Source organism: Cyclopterus lumpus, chromosome 5 (assembly GCF_009769545.1).
Source record: "Cyclopterus lumpus isolate fCycLum1 chromosome 5, fCycLum1.pri, whole genome shotgun sequence".
In the NCBI taxonomy this organism is placed as follows: domain Eukaryota; kingdom Metazoa; phylum Chordata; class Actinopteri; order Perciformes; family Cyclopteridae; genus Cyclopterus; species Cyclopterus lumpus.
Window position 1 is genome coordinate 19,646,676 of NC_046970.1, and position 12,401 is coordinate 19,659,076.

The window sequence follows — 12,401 nt, forward strand, 5'->3', positions numbered from 1 at the left end:
AAGTGGTTGAAATCTGCAAACTCACCACTAGATGCCGCCAAAACCTACTTACCTTTAAATCGGTAAGCTGTAAAACAAATTCAAAAGGATTTTCAGTTTCATATTTAAACTACATTACAGGACAAAAAATGACTAAGTGTATATGTGTGTTTTCAGTTGAGCCTTCGTCTTTATAGACGCAAATGAAAGGAATAAAATAATCAGGAGTGACATTAATACGCATCAATAAAGCAAAGTAAAGTAAACAATAAAAAGTTAACAAAGTTTATTACATGTTTATATACAAACAACCCTGCAAGGCACACCTTTGTTTAAATAAGAATATACAATACATTTTATTCTTGAAAGCAAACAGGTTTTAGTTCTGAAATATATATTAATACAAGTCTGTTTAGTGTTGGACACAGAGAGAAGGCCCCAAGTTGTTGATGTTCAGTCGACACACATTTAATGAAAAAACACACTGTGATGTAAACAACTCAACATCTTTTATATGATAAAATAACATTTAAATGAGGACAATTTGTGTAGAAAATAGACTATCAGTGCTTTCTGATGAAGACTATTTGTCCTCTCTCTTAAATCATGAAAAATGGAAGGAAAAAAAGAAACTGTACTATAAAACTCTGTACTTGTATTGTACTTAATCATACAGGATAGGAAGTTTAGCTGGAGCGGCACTCTTTGAGCCAAACGTTTATCATCCATCATGATTATGAAACAACCTTTGTCGGTAAACTCTAAAAACACAAGAGCTTTTATTTTGTACTTCACATGGGTCATAATGTCTGATTCTGGCCATCCAGATTCAAGGAAGGTGTCTTTTCTTGTTAGGATAATTACACGTTCTTATCTCATTCACTGGTTAAGCTAAAACCTTTTTAGAATATACTGTGTTAGTCACTTCTTTTTGTTAGGCCATGGATGAGCACATTTAAAATAGGGACCAAAAGAGACCGAGAGGAGAATAAAATAAAAAGTTGTTGAGCTGCAACAAAAATTATATTTTAAGTAAAAAGTTATGTAGCTTTTTTTTTTTCATGAAAATTCAAGGATAAGGCAACTTAAACATTCACATACAAATGGTTATAGTTGTGTACATTGTTCAGTTCAGATTATTGATCATGTAGTGATCAGCCATGTCATTCTGTCACTCAACTAAAGCTGCCTTTGTTTAAAAATAAAATAAAAAAAGAAACAAAAGATTGTCCAACATCAATCAGGACATTTGTGAAATAACGTATTGTTATGACGTATAAAGCAACGATTGAAAGATGAAAGGATGCTCAGTACAAAGGCCTGCTGGGACTCATGAAACAAAACGGAACTTAACAATGGCGCAGAAAACATGAAATGGTTGGGATTTCAAGCTTAGAAACATTAAGAGGCAGGCTGTCATTTCACACAGTATGCCATCATAAAGTGTTATGACCCACCATAAAGGATTTGACAGATGTCAGATCCCCTAAGCGGTTGCTGACTTTGCGCCATAATGTGAAAACTCTCTCTACCGTAAAACTACAAAGTTCAACAAAGGTCCACCAGTCTTCTATTCATTCCCCAAGAAGGAGCAACAGGAGCCCGACCAGAGATGACCGTCTCAGAGGCTGAGGAGGACTGAAAGAAAGTGGGGAGTCAGCACCTTTTCCTGGGCTGCATCCTCTGGCGTTTCAGAGTCTTCTGGCTGCGTGTTTTAATGAATATTCCTATTGTTGATGTTCCAGATGGTTGACCATTATCATGCCAGGAGGCCCAGACGCTTGACCTTGGCAGACAGGAAAGAGTGGATGATGAAGACGATGGTCTTGGGGCAAGAATGGAGGTCCAGTTGCTGGAGAAAAAAAAAAAAAAGAAGAGATAAGAGTGCAGGAGTGCAGGAAATATGAAAGAGAAAGAAAGAAATTAAAATGTAGAAAGGAAATGACATTTAGAAACAAAAGTTCTAAATGTGAAAATATGGTTTGGTTCAATTACATTTGATGTATTTAAATACTGTTAAAACATATTTTCAACATCAGTAAATTGTCAGTAATTGTGATTTTAACAACTTGACCTTGGGAATAGTAGTGACTATTTTTCCTGGAGCTTTCAACCACATATCGTGGTCTCAGAGCAATCTCCAGTTACCAATGAGGGCCATGAAATGCGACTGAAATTTCTGCAAAAGGCTACCGAGTGGATCATGTGTTTAGATTATTGTGTGAAAACTTTGTTTGTATAATCATTCAAAGAAATCCAGTGGCATTGTGACAGCGCTCTAAAGTGAAGACATCTGTTAAGATATTTATGGCAAACACTCTCCACGACTGTGATAACAACAATTCAAGCTAACTTTGACATTAAATACAACAGCTCATATGTATGCATGTATGGTTATAATGCAACAATATTAGAAGTGCGATACACTGAGCGAGTTGAATGGAAAACAGTAACTTACAATTTCGGCGTCGGGGCCTCCAAAGTCGAGGAACATCATGCGAACTCCATCATCCGAGGACATTCTCAGGCGCTCGAAGGGCTGCTGAAGCAGAATACTTTTCCTGACACCCATCTCTTCTGTGAATAGTGTGAAACCCTCATCAATGTGGACTCCCAGGGTGCACTCCTTCCCATTCCAACTGCAGGCTGCAGGGGTAGAAAAGAAAAACACGGCTCACACAGAAGCGGACAAAGGGAAGGTAAGGTCATGCTTTTACAGCACACAGCTGTACTTCTTGAGAAATAAAATCGAGATTTATATTGCATATTTCTCTGTGTTGGACTCGAGTGTTGATACAGAGCCCAGAATTATTGGCTGTATCCTGTGCATGCGAGACTGAAAGGATAACAATAGCATTCAAACAATGGTTATTGTTAAGAAAAAGACAATCGGCCTCCTAATTCTGATTCTAAAATTAGATCATTTTAGGTTTTAGGCTGAAGGTTTCTGCACCACCTCATGCTACCAGCAGAGGGCAATGTAACATCATTACGACGCTGCACTGACCTGATGTTTGTCTCCCTAAGTTTACAGAAGAAGTCTGAATCATAGAAGTGAAAGGAGCTAAAGTATAAGACGCCATATCTGTACAGCTGGACTTGCTCTCCACACATTTATTATTAAAAACCCAGTTCAAGTCTTTCACAAACATGCAGCCAGAAGAAATCCCCAGAGATTGAGGACACTTAGCTAACGACTACAGTCCTTAAATCCTTGTGCAAGAACCAATTCATTGTCCCTCCTAATCCAGGCCCCTTTTATGTGGGGACACGTTTGTGTGTCTGTTGAATAGAAAGCCCGTCTTGTGCCCGAGCAGTAATTGTTCGAGTTACATAGATTTGAGCTCTTTGAGCATTTTTGATTGCCAGCAGATTTGAATTGAAAATAACCGACATGTTTTAGTGCATGACAAACACATCTTAAACAACTTGTTTTGTTTTTTTTAAACATGTGTCAGTGTGAAAGGCTTGTCAATCAATTTTAGAGTGACAGCAGTGTTGTGTTTGTGTTGTGTTGTGTTTATTCATGGTTAGATCGATTGTGTCTTGTAGGAGAGAACTTTTTGTTGGTGTAAAGTAAGCATGCATTCTCTTTGGGGTGGATTTCATAGAGAAAAAAAATTATAATATATATATATATATATATATATATATATATATATATATATTTATTTATTTATATAATATATGTATATATTTTTGTATATATTTTTTTTTGATCAAATGAACTGTTGCTACAAGTATCGTTTAAATACATTTAATGCTTACACAATTATTTACTTCCGTTTCTAATACTCATTGTAAACCAGCCGGCACTAGCCTACACTACACCTCAAGTCTTTCTTATGCACTATATTATATAACCGATATGCCTGTCATCATGTGTCACTTAACATTTAGTGAATCTACCAAAAGAAACGTGTAGTGCCATAAGAAGAGGGTGACCTTGGACCTTGGTTGCGTCATATAGAACAACATTTGAGTTTTTCAGACTCATAGGCAGAAGGAACTGTGTAGAAAGAGTGAAGATGGAGCTGTGAGTCAAACAAATCCCTGCATCCGTACCCGTGGTGACCTCCTTGATGAGCTCAGCAGCATCATGGCAACCCTCCACCAGCAGATGAGTCCAGGTGGACAGCTCCTTGGCAGAGTCCACCCTGAACACATGGGTCTCCACGCCTTGCTTAGTGCCTGAACGCAGGCCAAATGAGAGGTCGGAGTCCAGGAGAGGGGAACTTTTCCCTGGTCCGGAGTGGACCAGTCTGAACGGGAACGTGGGGGAGAAAGAGGGGTAATTAAGATTCATAGAGAAGGATGAACCAATGAGAGCAAATGAAGGGGCGTGCATGCCGATGTGCTACAGAGAGAAGAGTGCGATGTGGAGTGCACAGGAGAGAAAGAAGGGGAGGAAAAACACATGAGTCATAGGCTGTGGTTCCACTAATGTTTTCCAAATGAATGTGACGCAGAATGTGCAATAGTCCAGTTATGGAAAAAGTGAGTGAGCTAGTGCTCGCCCGACGGGGCCAAAACAAGCCCAAAAAGGCCGCTTTTCTCAATTCTGGGCTGCTTCAGGGTGGAGGTTTATTAAATGCCAAACATGTTACGTGTGCTCACTGCCTTAATAAATCCTGAGGACAGTGTGAGCTGTGTGTGGATGCATGCATTTGTGTGTCAGAACCTGGTAGCAATGAGCGGGTGACTCTTGGTGGGGCTGCCGAGGCTCTCTTTGCTTTCAGGCAAAGAGGGATACAGGAGCAGGTCTCTGTCGGTCAGCATGGCCAGCACCGGTTTCTCTGGACCCTGGGTCACCTGCACATTTGAAGAAATCAGTTAAAGTCACTCACATTTCTGACAGTAACGCCCCTAGGGACATCAGTAGGCTGCATATATGAATAAAGGATCTGGTTGTTACAAAACCATGAGTGGACTTTAGCATAGGATTGAAGCGTATGGCGTGAGAGAGCGACTTTAACCCAGAAGAATAAAATATGAACCGGGAGAAAAGCATAAAACACAAACAGGGCAGGTACCATGTACATCTGCATTCTTGCACACCTGCTCTGTAATCCAGCCCAGATGTTTGACCTCCATGCCAAGCTGCATGCTCTTCATCTCCTCCCTAACTCGGGGGAGAAGGTTGGCAGCGCCGGCCAGGATGCCGTTGTACCAGGACTGAGCCATGGCCGGGTCTTTTGCCCGCAGGAACACGGAGTTCTTTCTGCTGGATGAAATCACCTCGAAATACCTGGCAGATGAGATGTGAGGGGGAGAGAGGGAAACGAGCAACAAAAATGAATACAAAATGGAGAAAAGGGGCATTTTTAGAAAAGAGAAACGCTTCAGGGTGAAGTGGTAGTTTCAGATATCAACAAAGAGAATGTGGGAAGAAGATGGGGGTAAGAAGTCCCTTTTACAATATTCTCTCAGCCGAATTGCTATTTTGAAGGCTGCGATCCGTCCGATTTACTTTTCCTAAAAAAGGAATATGTGAATTAATGTATGTAGGGATCAAAACTGGCTTCAAACTTCCAGCATGCTGTACCTGTTCTCCGTGTCCGGGGGGCATTGTTTTCGTGACACCTGGCACATCTTCAGCGGGATGCTGCAGGGCTCCTTCCCCTCAGCAGGGAAGAGTTCAGTGCCCCTCTGAGGTGTGGAGGGGGGAGAGTCCCAGGGGAGGGCGGCCCCGGGGGACCCAGAGTTTTTAAAGAAAGCCGACATCTCCTTGATGTACTTCACTGAAACACGGAGAGAGTATGAGAGGAAGAGGATTAGATAAAGCGGATGGGCAGAAGAGGTACAGAGGAGGACAGAGAAAAAGGAATTTGGGATGTGAACATAGAGCCTCCGGGGTCGGAGATGAGTCGAGAGCTGTAGCAGCACTTTACAGGGTGAAAAAAAAAGAAGAAATATGTTAAATTGGAGAGAATTCTCTGTCACTTCAGATTTCTCAGAAGAAAAACACCAACATGGGAAATCTATGCTTCAATCCTCCTAAAACTAGAATTACCACCTCGCAGTTTTATGTCTCTGTCTGTCCAAAACATCCTTATATATATATATATATATATATATATATATCCATCCATCCATCCATTTTCAATACCGCTTATCCTCATTAGGGTCGCGGGGGCGCTGGAGCCTATCCCAGCTGACATAGGGCGAAGGCAGGGGACACCCTGGACAGGCCGCCAGTCCATCGAGGGCACATGTAGGGACATACAACCATATATGTCATATTTAGCATATGAATTATTGAGCCATCACAGTGACCTTTGACCACCAAATTCTAAATCAGTCTAACCTTGAGTCCAAGTAAAATGTGCCACAATGTCCCTCATCCCTCAAGTAGAGGGATCGGGTGGTTTCAGAGCACAGAACCACGCTGCAGGATGGAATTCACACTTTTCAGTCGCCACGCCATTTTTCCCATGGGAAATTTTAAAAGAAATAAGTGTTAACAGAATATGTCTGCTCTTCTTGGTTTGTTTCCACATAACTGGCCCTATATTATTTCACAACTAGTGTGTAATTTGACAAATTGTTACCCAAGTATTTACAAGAGCTTCATATTTACAAAATTGTCGTCCCACACTTCATATTTTGTTCCACCTTAAATGACCAGATTCAATATCTAAAAAAAAAGGACCCCAATTAGAAAATTTGAACTGTAATTACTTTCCAAGTTATACAAAGTACAGCCTTTTGTGTCGTTTTCCCATAACTACAATATTGAGACCCACAATCATTAGAATAACATTGTCTTCTTTTGGCACATTGCCCAGCTCTTTTCTGCTCACATCTGTTTTTATACTCGCAACACACACACACACACACACACACACACACACCTCCAGTCCAGCACGCTGTGGTATGGGTTTGGCAGAAGTAGCCACTGCGGGAGTAAAAATAGCCCACAGGACATGGCAATGCATGAGGCCGACGGCTGAAGGCAGAGCTCTGGTTTCACTGGGGGAGTGTGGAGTGCTCTTCTCGCACAGGACAAGAGGCATGTAGCCAGAGGGCAAGCCGAAGAGTCACAGCACAGGACACCGGCAGTGAGAGAGAGGGGGCTTCCACCCCAGTCGGGCCGGCAGCCGTACACCCAGTCTAATGAAACATCAAGCCGTACATCATATAACTGTCGTGGCTCCTTCTCGTTTGTGGTTTTCATACGTCACTCCAAACATTGCGCTCGGACTTTCATTATTCACTTCCATCAGGAGGTGTCAGAGTTACTCTGTTTAAAAGAGAGGGTCAAAAAGTTACATAAGGCTCCGTCTGAAATTCCTTTGAGTCAGAGCTCTGAGCACCGCGAACACACTGACATTAAATCTTCACTGCTCCAGCTGGTTTTTTAAAGTTATGGCTTTTAGCTTTCACCCCGTCGGACTCTGTCGTGCAAAAGTGTAACGGTGAGCCTGTTCAAAAGGTCACGACGAATGCAAAGCTCACACGATCTGCATCTGCTGTTGCGATTGCTCCCTTGTTTTTTTTTTCTCGTCCGCGGCACGGTGGACCAGCGGCTTTCAAAATGTCTGCGTCAATCTCCAGCCGTTTCTTGCGAAAGCAATTTCACATTTCAGTCCAATCTGCCAGTTTAAAAATCCTAAGTATGTTGAAAAGCTACAGTCGACCATAATTGGTCCTAATACTACATGTAGCAAATGTCAAATGGAAGAACGTCATGAAACGGTGTGCTTTTAAAGTAACTACATGTACTCACATGTGAGCACTGTGTTCAAAATGATGCAGAAATGTTGCGTGGTCCTAAATAGGAAAACTAAGACTTCAGAGATCTGTTGGTGATTAGAATGTCTGTGATGCAACTAGCATCACACTTAATAACAGTTTAAGTGTGAAAAAAAAGCACTTTTTGGCAAGTAAAGAGTGTTTTCTCAATGGTAATTTTTCATTACTATGCAAGACTGAGTTTATGTTTGTGTTTTATGCACAAACTGCAGAACAAAATAGGCTGGGGGGGGGGGGGGGGGGGGGGGGTGGAACAACAATCATAGCAAGTGTAAGGATGAATTTCCTTTTGGAAAGAGGCTTTACTTTTCTCTGAAAACGCGATGTGAAGATTATAAATCTCATGCATTAGTGGTGTCCCCCCACAAGGAGAGGAGGGATGGAGAATTGAGGGGGAGGTGGAAAGGAACCAACAAAATGGGAAAGAGTGACACAGGAATAAAAAGAGATTGAGAGAATAAGAAAGAGTGAGACAGGCAACACAGAGAGACCGAACATACGGTTAAGCTCAGACAGAAATGTCGCCATGAATACCAGTGGCGGCACATTCAATACAGAGCTAAAATTAGCTGAGATGGCACTGTTATTACTTTAGCTTATCTGGCAGCCAGCAAAACTACTTTTGTGCCGTGTGTGTGTGTGTGTGTGTGTGTGTGAGGAGTTTCTTTGCTTCTTCTGCCACTAAGCTTTTCCTTCTAAAGTCTTTACATTGAACCTCACAAACCCTGACCAGACATTTTCAGCCAATTCAGTTTTGACACAATTCACTTAACTGTGGTTTGAAAACCCTTTTTTTCCTCTTTAAATGTTCTCTTTACAGTGTTGATTGGCGCACACACACACACACACACACACACACACACACACACACACACACACACACACACACACACACTCTCTGATGGTTTAATAATTGCTTCTACAGGTGTCTACTCAGAAAACCAGTGAGTTGATGCCGTTGGCGGTCATTATCATGACTAGGGAAACAATGCGCTACAGCTGAATAACCCCCTGCCACTGGTTACCGTGGGAGCGGCTGGAATGTCACTGGCCAGTCAGCGACCTCAGAAGCCTGCTGTTGGCTCTGTAAACCATGTCAGGCGAAGAATGTCCCAATGTTACACCACCAACGAGGAAAGACGTCCAAAACAACATCATAAATAACGGAACACTCGCTGTTTTCATTCAGTACATCGGGGGTCAAACGAGGTAAAAGAAAAATCAAGGTCCTGTGAGTCCACTTAAAAACGGCTGTCAATCATAAATGAGATGGTGGAGAAACTTAGGATTTATATGGTCTTGAGATGGAGATGGTGCAAAAAAAGGACGCAAGTAAATATTAGAAAGATGTTGCTTATATTAGATTTAAGATTTTGTAAACAAATGTATGCATGAGAAAAAGGAGTGTGTGTGTGTGTGTTTGTGTGTGTAGAGTCGAGCCCGACAGACATAACAGCATGGATGATGATAACGGCCGATGGTGGCCGATATGTACAACATACTAATCAAAGCAGCTTTAAGGAATCCTTACGTTTGTCAATGTTTGTTTATGTTACAAATATCCACATCAGCCTTAAAAATGTATTATCAGTCAGGCTCAATAGCGCAGAGAAATTCTGACCAAATCCTTGGGTGGTGTTTATGTCTGTTTTGAGGCATGCGTGTACATGCACAAATAAAGATTTCTAAAAAAAAAAAAAAAAAGGTGTTCGTCCGAGCCGCCTTTCTGTGAGATCATGTACGGTTAATAAATGATGCGTTTATGTGTTCGCCAGTGTGCCAACGATTTCTCCTGTTCTGAATGATTTAGAGAAGTTCATTGTTCCTTGAGCCCATCTCATTAAAGCCATGGATACATGCCAAGGTATGGTATGGGGGAGGCTGAGAGAAGGCAGAGCACACCGAATCAGACTCGTAGGCCAATTCACATACAGTACATATATATAGAGCACATACAGTATTTGATTACTTTGCATGGTGTGTCAGGAGAAGTTAATTGTCTTAATTCAGTAACAGTGAAGGAAACTTGAGGATCTGGTAGAGGACGAGAGTGAAAGAAAGGTTGAGCCGCAGACGTCTCCACTCACAACTTTGGTTTTTCTTTGTCCGAAGACCGGTTTCCTGCCTGAAATGCGAAGAAACTACATTTTCCATTCATAGGTTAGGTTTATGCTCGGCGTGATACTAAACGGTAAATGAACCTCATTTACAGTTTGTTTTCTTCGTGATGACAGAAATTAAAGTCGTTAACATGCGATTCACAGTTTTAAATAGCGATGGGCTTTGGAAGAAAACTGAAATAGTTTATAAAATGTCCCTGAAAAGTTACACGAAGTACACTTGAAAGATGCATAATGCTCGTGGGTTATTATGTGAAATTGTATCTGAAATCTTAAGTAGGAACGTTGCAAATTCAGTCAAATAAATTTAGAGTTGGCTGTTAGATCAGCAGTTTTTAATATTGCTGAACAATCGTCTTTTTGGGGGGGTTTGTGTGTATTTATTGTGAATAATGTCTCCATACACACTCTCTCGTGCCTACAACACCCCCATCCTCCATTCCCTACGTGCACAATACTGTGAATCGGTTCAGTGGAGACTGAGCCTGTAATGAAGTGAGAGAGTGGCACAAAGACCGGGCCACCAATTTATCGGGGGCCCCGAACCAGGGCAGCGGGGTTCAGAGGGGGCCTGTTAAGCAAACTTGACGCCACAGAGGGAAGAGAGGGCCTTAGACAGGCTTGTGATTTAATAAAGCTGTGTTATTTCGAGTTAATCCATTCCCCTCGCTGAGTCCGAGCGCAATGTCCTCACGGGCCAGTAGCTCCAAAAGGAAAAGGAACCGTGCTTTGTGTCCAGAGGGTTTGAGGTCTCACTGCAGGACTGTAGAGCGCAACCCAGACTTGAGGAGAACATGTGCACATGAACTGTTTCCATCCACAGTTTTCCAGAGAGTAATATGTAGCGGCAACCAGTTTGCAACATTGCAAAACAAAGCATGTGATACTGTGTGTGCTCATGTCTCCGTTACCGTACACACAAACACTCCACAAGACAGATACTGAGAATAACTGGCAGCAACAAAGCAAAAAGAAAGTTTGACTTTCCAGAGCGAGGGCTCCATTTGTGATCGTTGTACCTGAAAGAATTGAAGCGCCAGCTGGGTGGGATTTAACAGCACACATCTGCTTGTGTGGTGGATGTGTATCCTATGTCGAAGGTTTTTCAACCAGGAAAAGAAAGAGCCATGACATCAACATGTCTAGGTGAGCGTAAAGGAAACATGAGGAGCCACACACACACACACACACACACACCCTACTGGCCCTCCATCACTGCGGACACACACAGTGTGTGTTGACGTCCAATGTTTAATAATGGTGAAATGGAACTAGGAAGAAAAAGAAAATCTAACTATTTTTATGTCAACTACTCCACACTGGAACATGTAAAAACTAAAATGACAACTTCATTTATCTCAGGCAAAAAAGAAAAAGAAATGTAAGCATAAAGACATTTTCATCTCCAAATGAGATCAGTGAAGGTTAACTGAAAGACCAAATCGAATGGAATTTCATTTAGTCGGCAATTAAAACCAGACCACATGGACTGGCGCTCTGCACCGAACGGCTCTACAAAACAATTCTCCAACTAGATAATGATACATCTGAAATTAAAAGAAGGCCGTGATCCTTTCACTTTTAAATAATTCACTTCGATCTCTCAGAGCTGCAGAGAAGAGAGCAAAGTGAGGCCTTGAGAACAAAATAGGTCGTGTGAAACTGGAGAAATTCAGTCAGGCTACAAGGGGAAGGTTTATTTTCAAAGTAATAATTAGACTGTCACAGGAGCGCGAGACAGAAACTTTTAATTAGCTGATAAGTACATGCATGTCATCGGCGTAACTGTGCGGCTCCAGCATCAACACTGGTGCGGTTCATACATTTATATATCTCCACCGACATCCTTTCATTCATCAATATGAATTTTGAGCGAACAGAAGCTAGTTGAGAATCAGATCACAGTCAAGTCGAGCGTGTGGAGATGAATTGTGCACGGGCCAATCAGTGAAACATCCGTGTTTGATTTCACAGGGTCCACGCGGAATTATTACCACATGCAGATCCACTTCTCAACTAGCAATTACATTTGACAGACAGGTCAAATTGAGAGAAAGAGGAAGAAGCAAAAAAATCTATCTATCTATCTATCTAAAAAGGGTTTGTCCAATCCATAACTTTAAATTGGTCTTCCAGTTATGAGAAAAGTCTTTTCGGCAACAAATACTGCTGCAAAATCGTTTAATGGACACATTTCATTAGACGACAGCAAAGCCAAAAATAAACAGAGCCACTATGGCAGAGGACACACCAGTGACTAACGATGCAGCATGACAAGCCATCCAAGCAATGTTTGGGGACAGCATGAGAAATGTATTAATCCTGCGGGTCAGACTCAGAAGAGAAAAAGGACCAGATTCTCCTGCTGCGGACGACAGCGACCAACACGAGAGCCAACGATCACGCAGAACCAAGAATACCACATGATCTTGTCATGTTTAAGGTTGCCTTTGGAGTGCGGCGTACGTTTATTGCATGTCACACTGTGCCAGACAGGGCTAATAAAATCTGTATCAAACGGATTTTTGATAGAGAAATGTCCGGTTA

At 41.8% G+C, this 12,401-nt stretch overlaps 1 protein-coding gene across 1 annotated transcript in view; it reads right to left on the bottom strand.

Moving 5' to 3' along the window:
- Window positions 1–250: 250 nt before the first annotated feature.
- The window catches only part of snta1 (syntrophin, alpha 1), a 26,273-nt gene continuing 14,122 nt past the window's right edge, over window positions 251–12,401 (bottom strand). The window contains exons 3-8 of the mRNA XM_034533025.1: window positions 5,525–5,720; window positions 5,038–5,227; window positions 4,661–4,791; window positions 4,045–4,241; window positions 2,438–2,625; window positions 251–1,831 (exon numbers count right to left, since the gene is read on the bottom strand). Coding sequence (XP_034388916.1) covers window positions 1,739–1,831; window positions 2,438–2,625; window positions 4,045–4,241; window positions 4,661–4,791; window positions 5,038–5,227; window positions 5,525–5,720 — 995 coding nt within the window. The 3' untranslated portion in view covers window positions 251–1,738. The remainder of the gene's footprint in view (window positions 1,832–2,437; window positions 2,626–4,044; window positions 4,242–4,660; window positions 4,792–5,037; window positions 5,228–5,524; window positions 5,721–12,401) is intronic.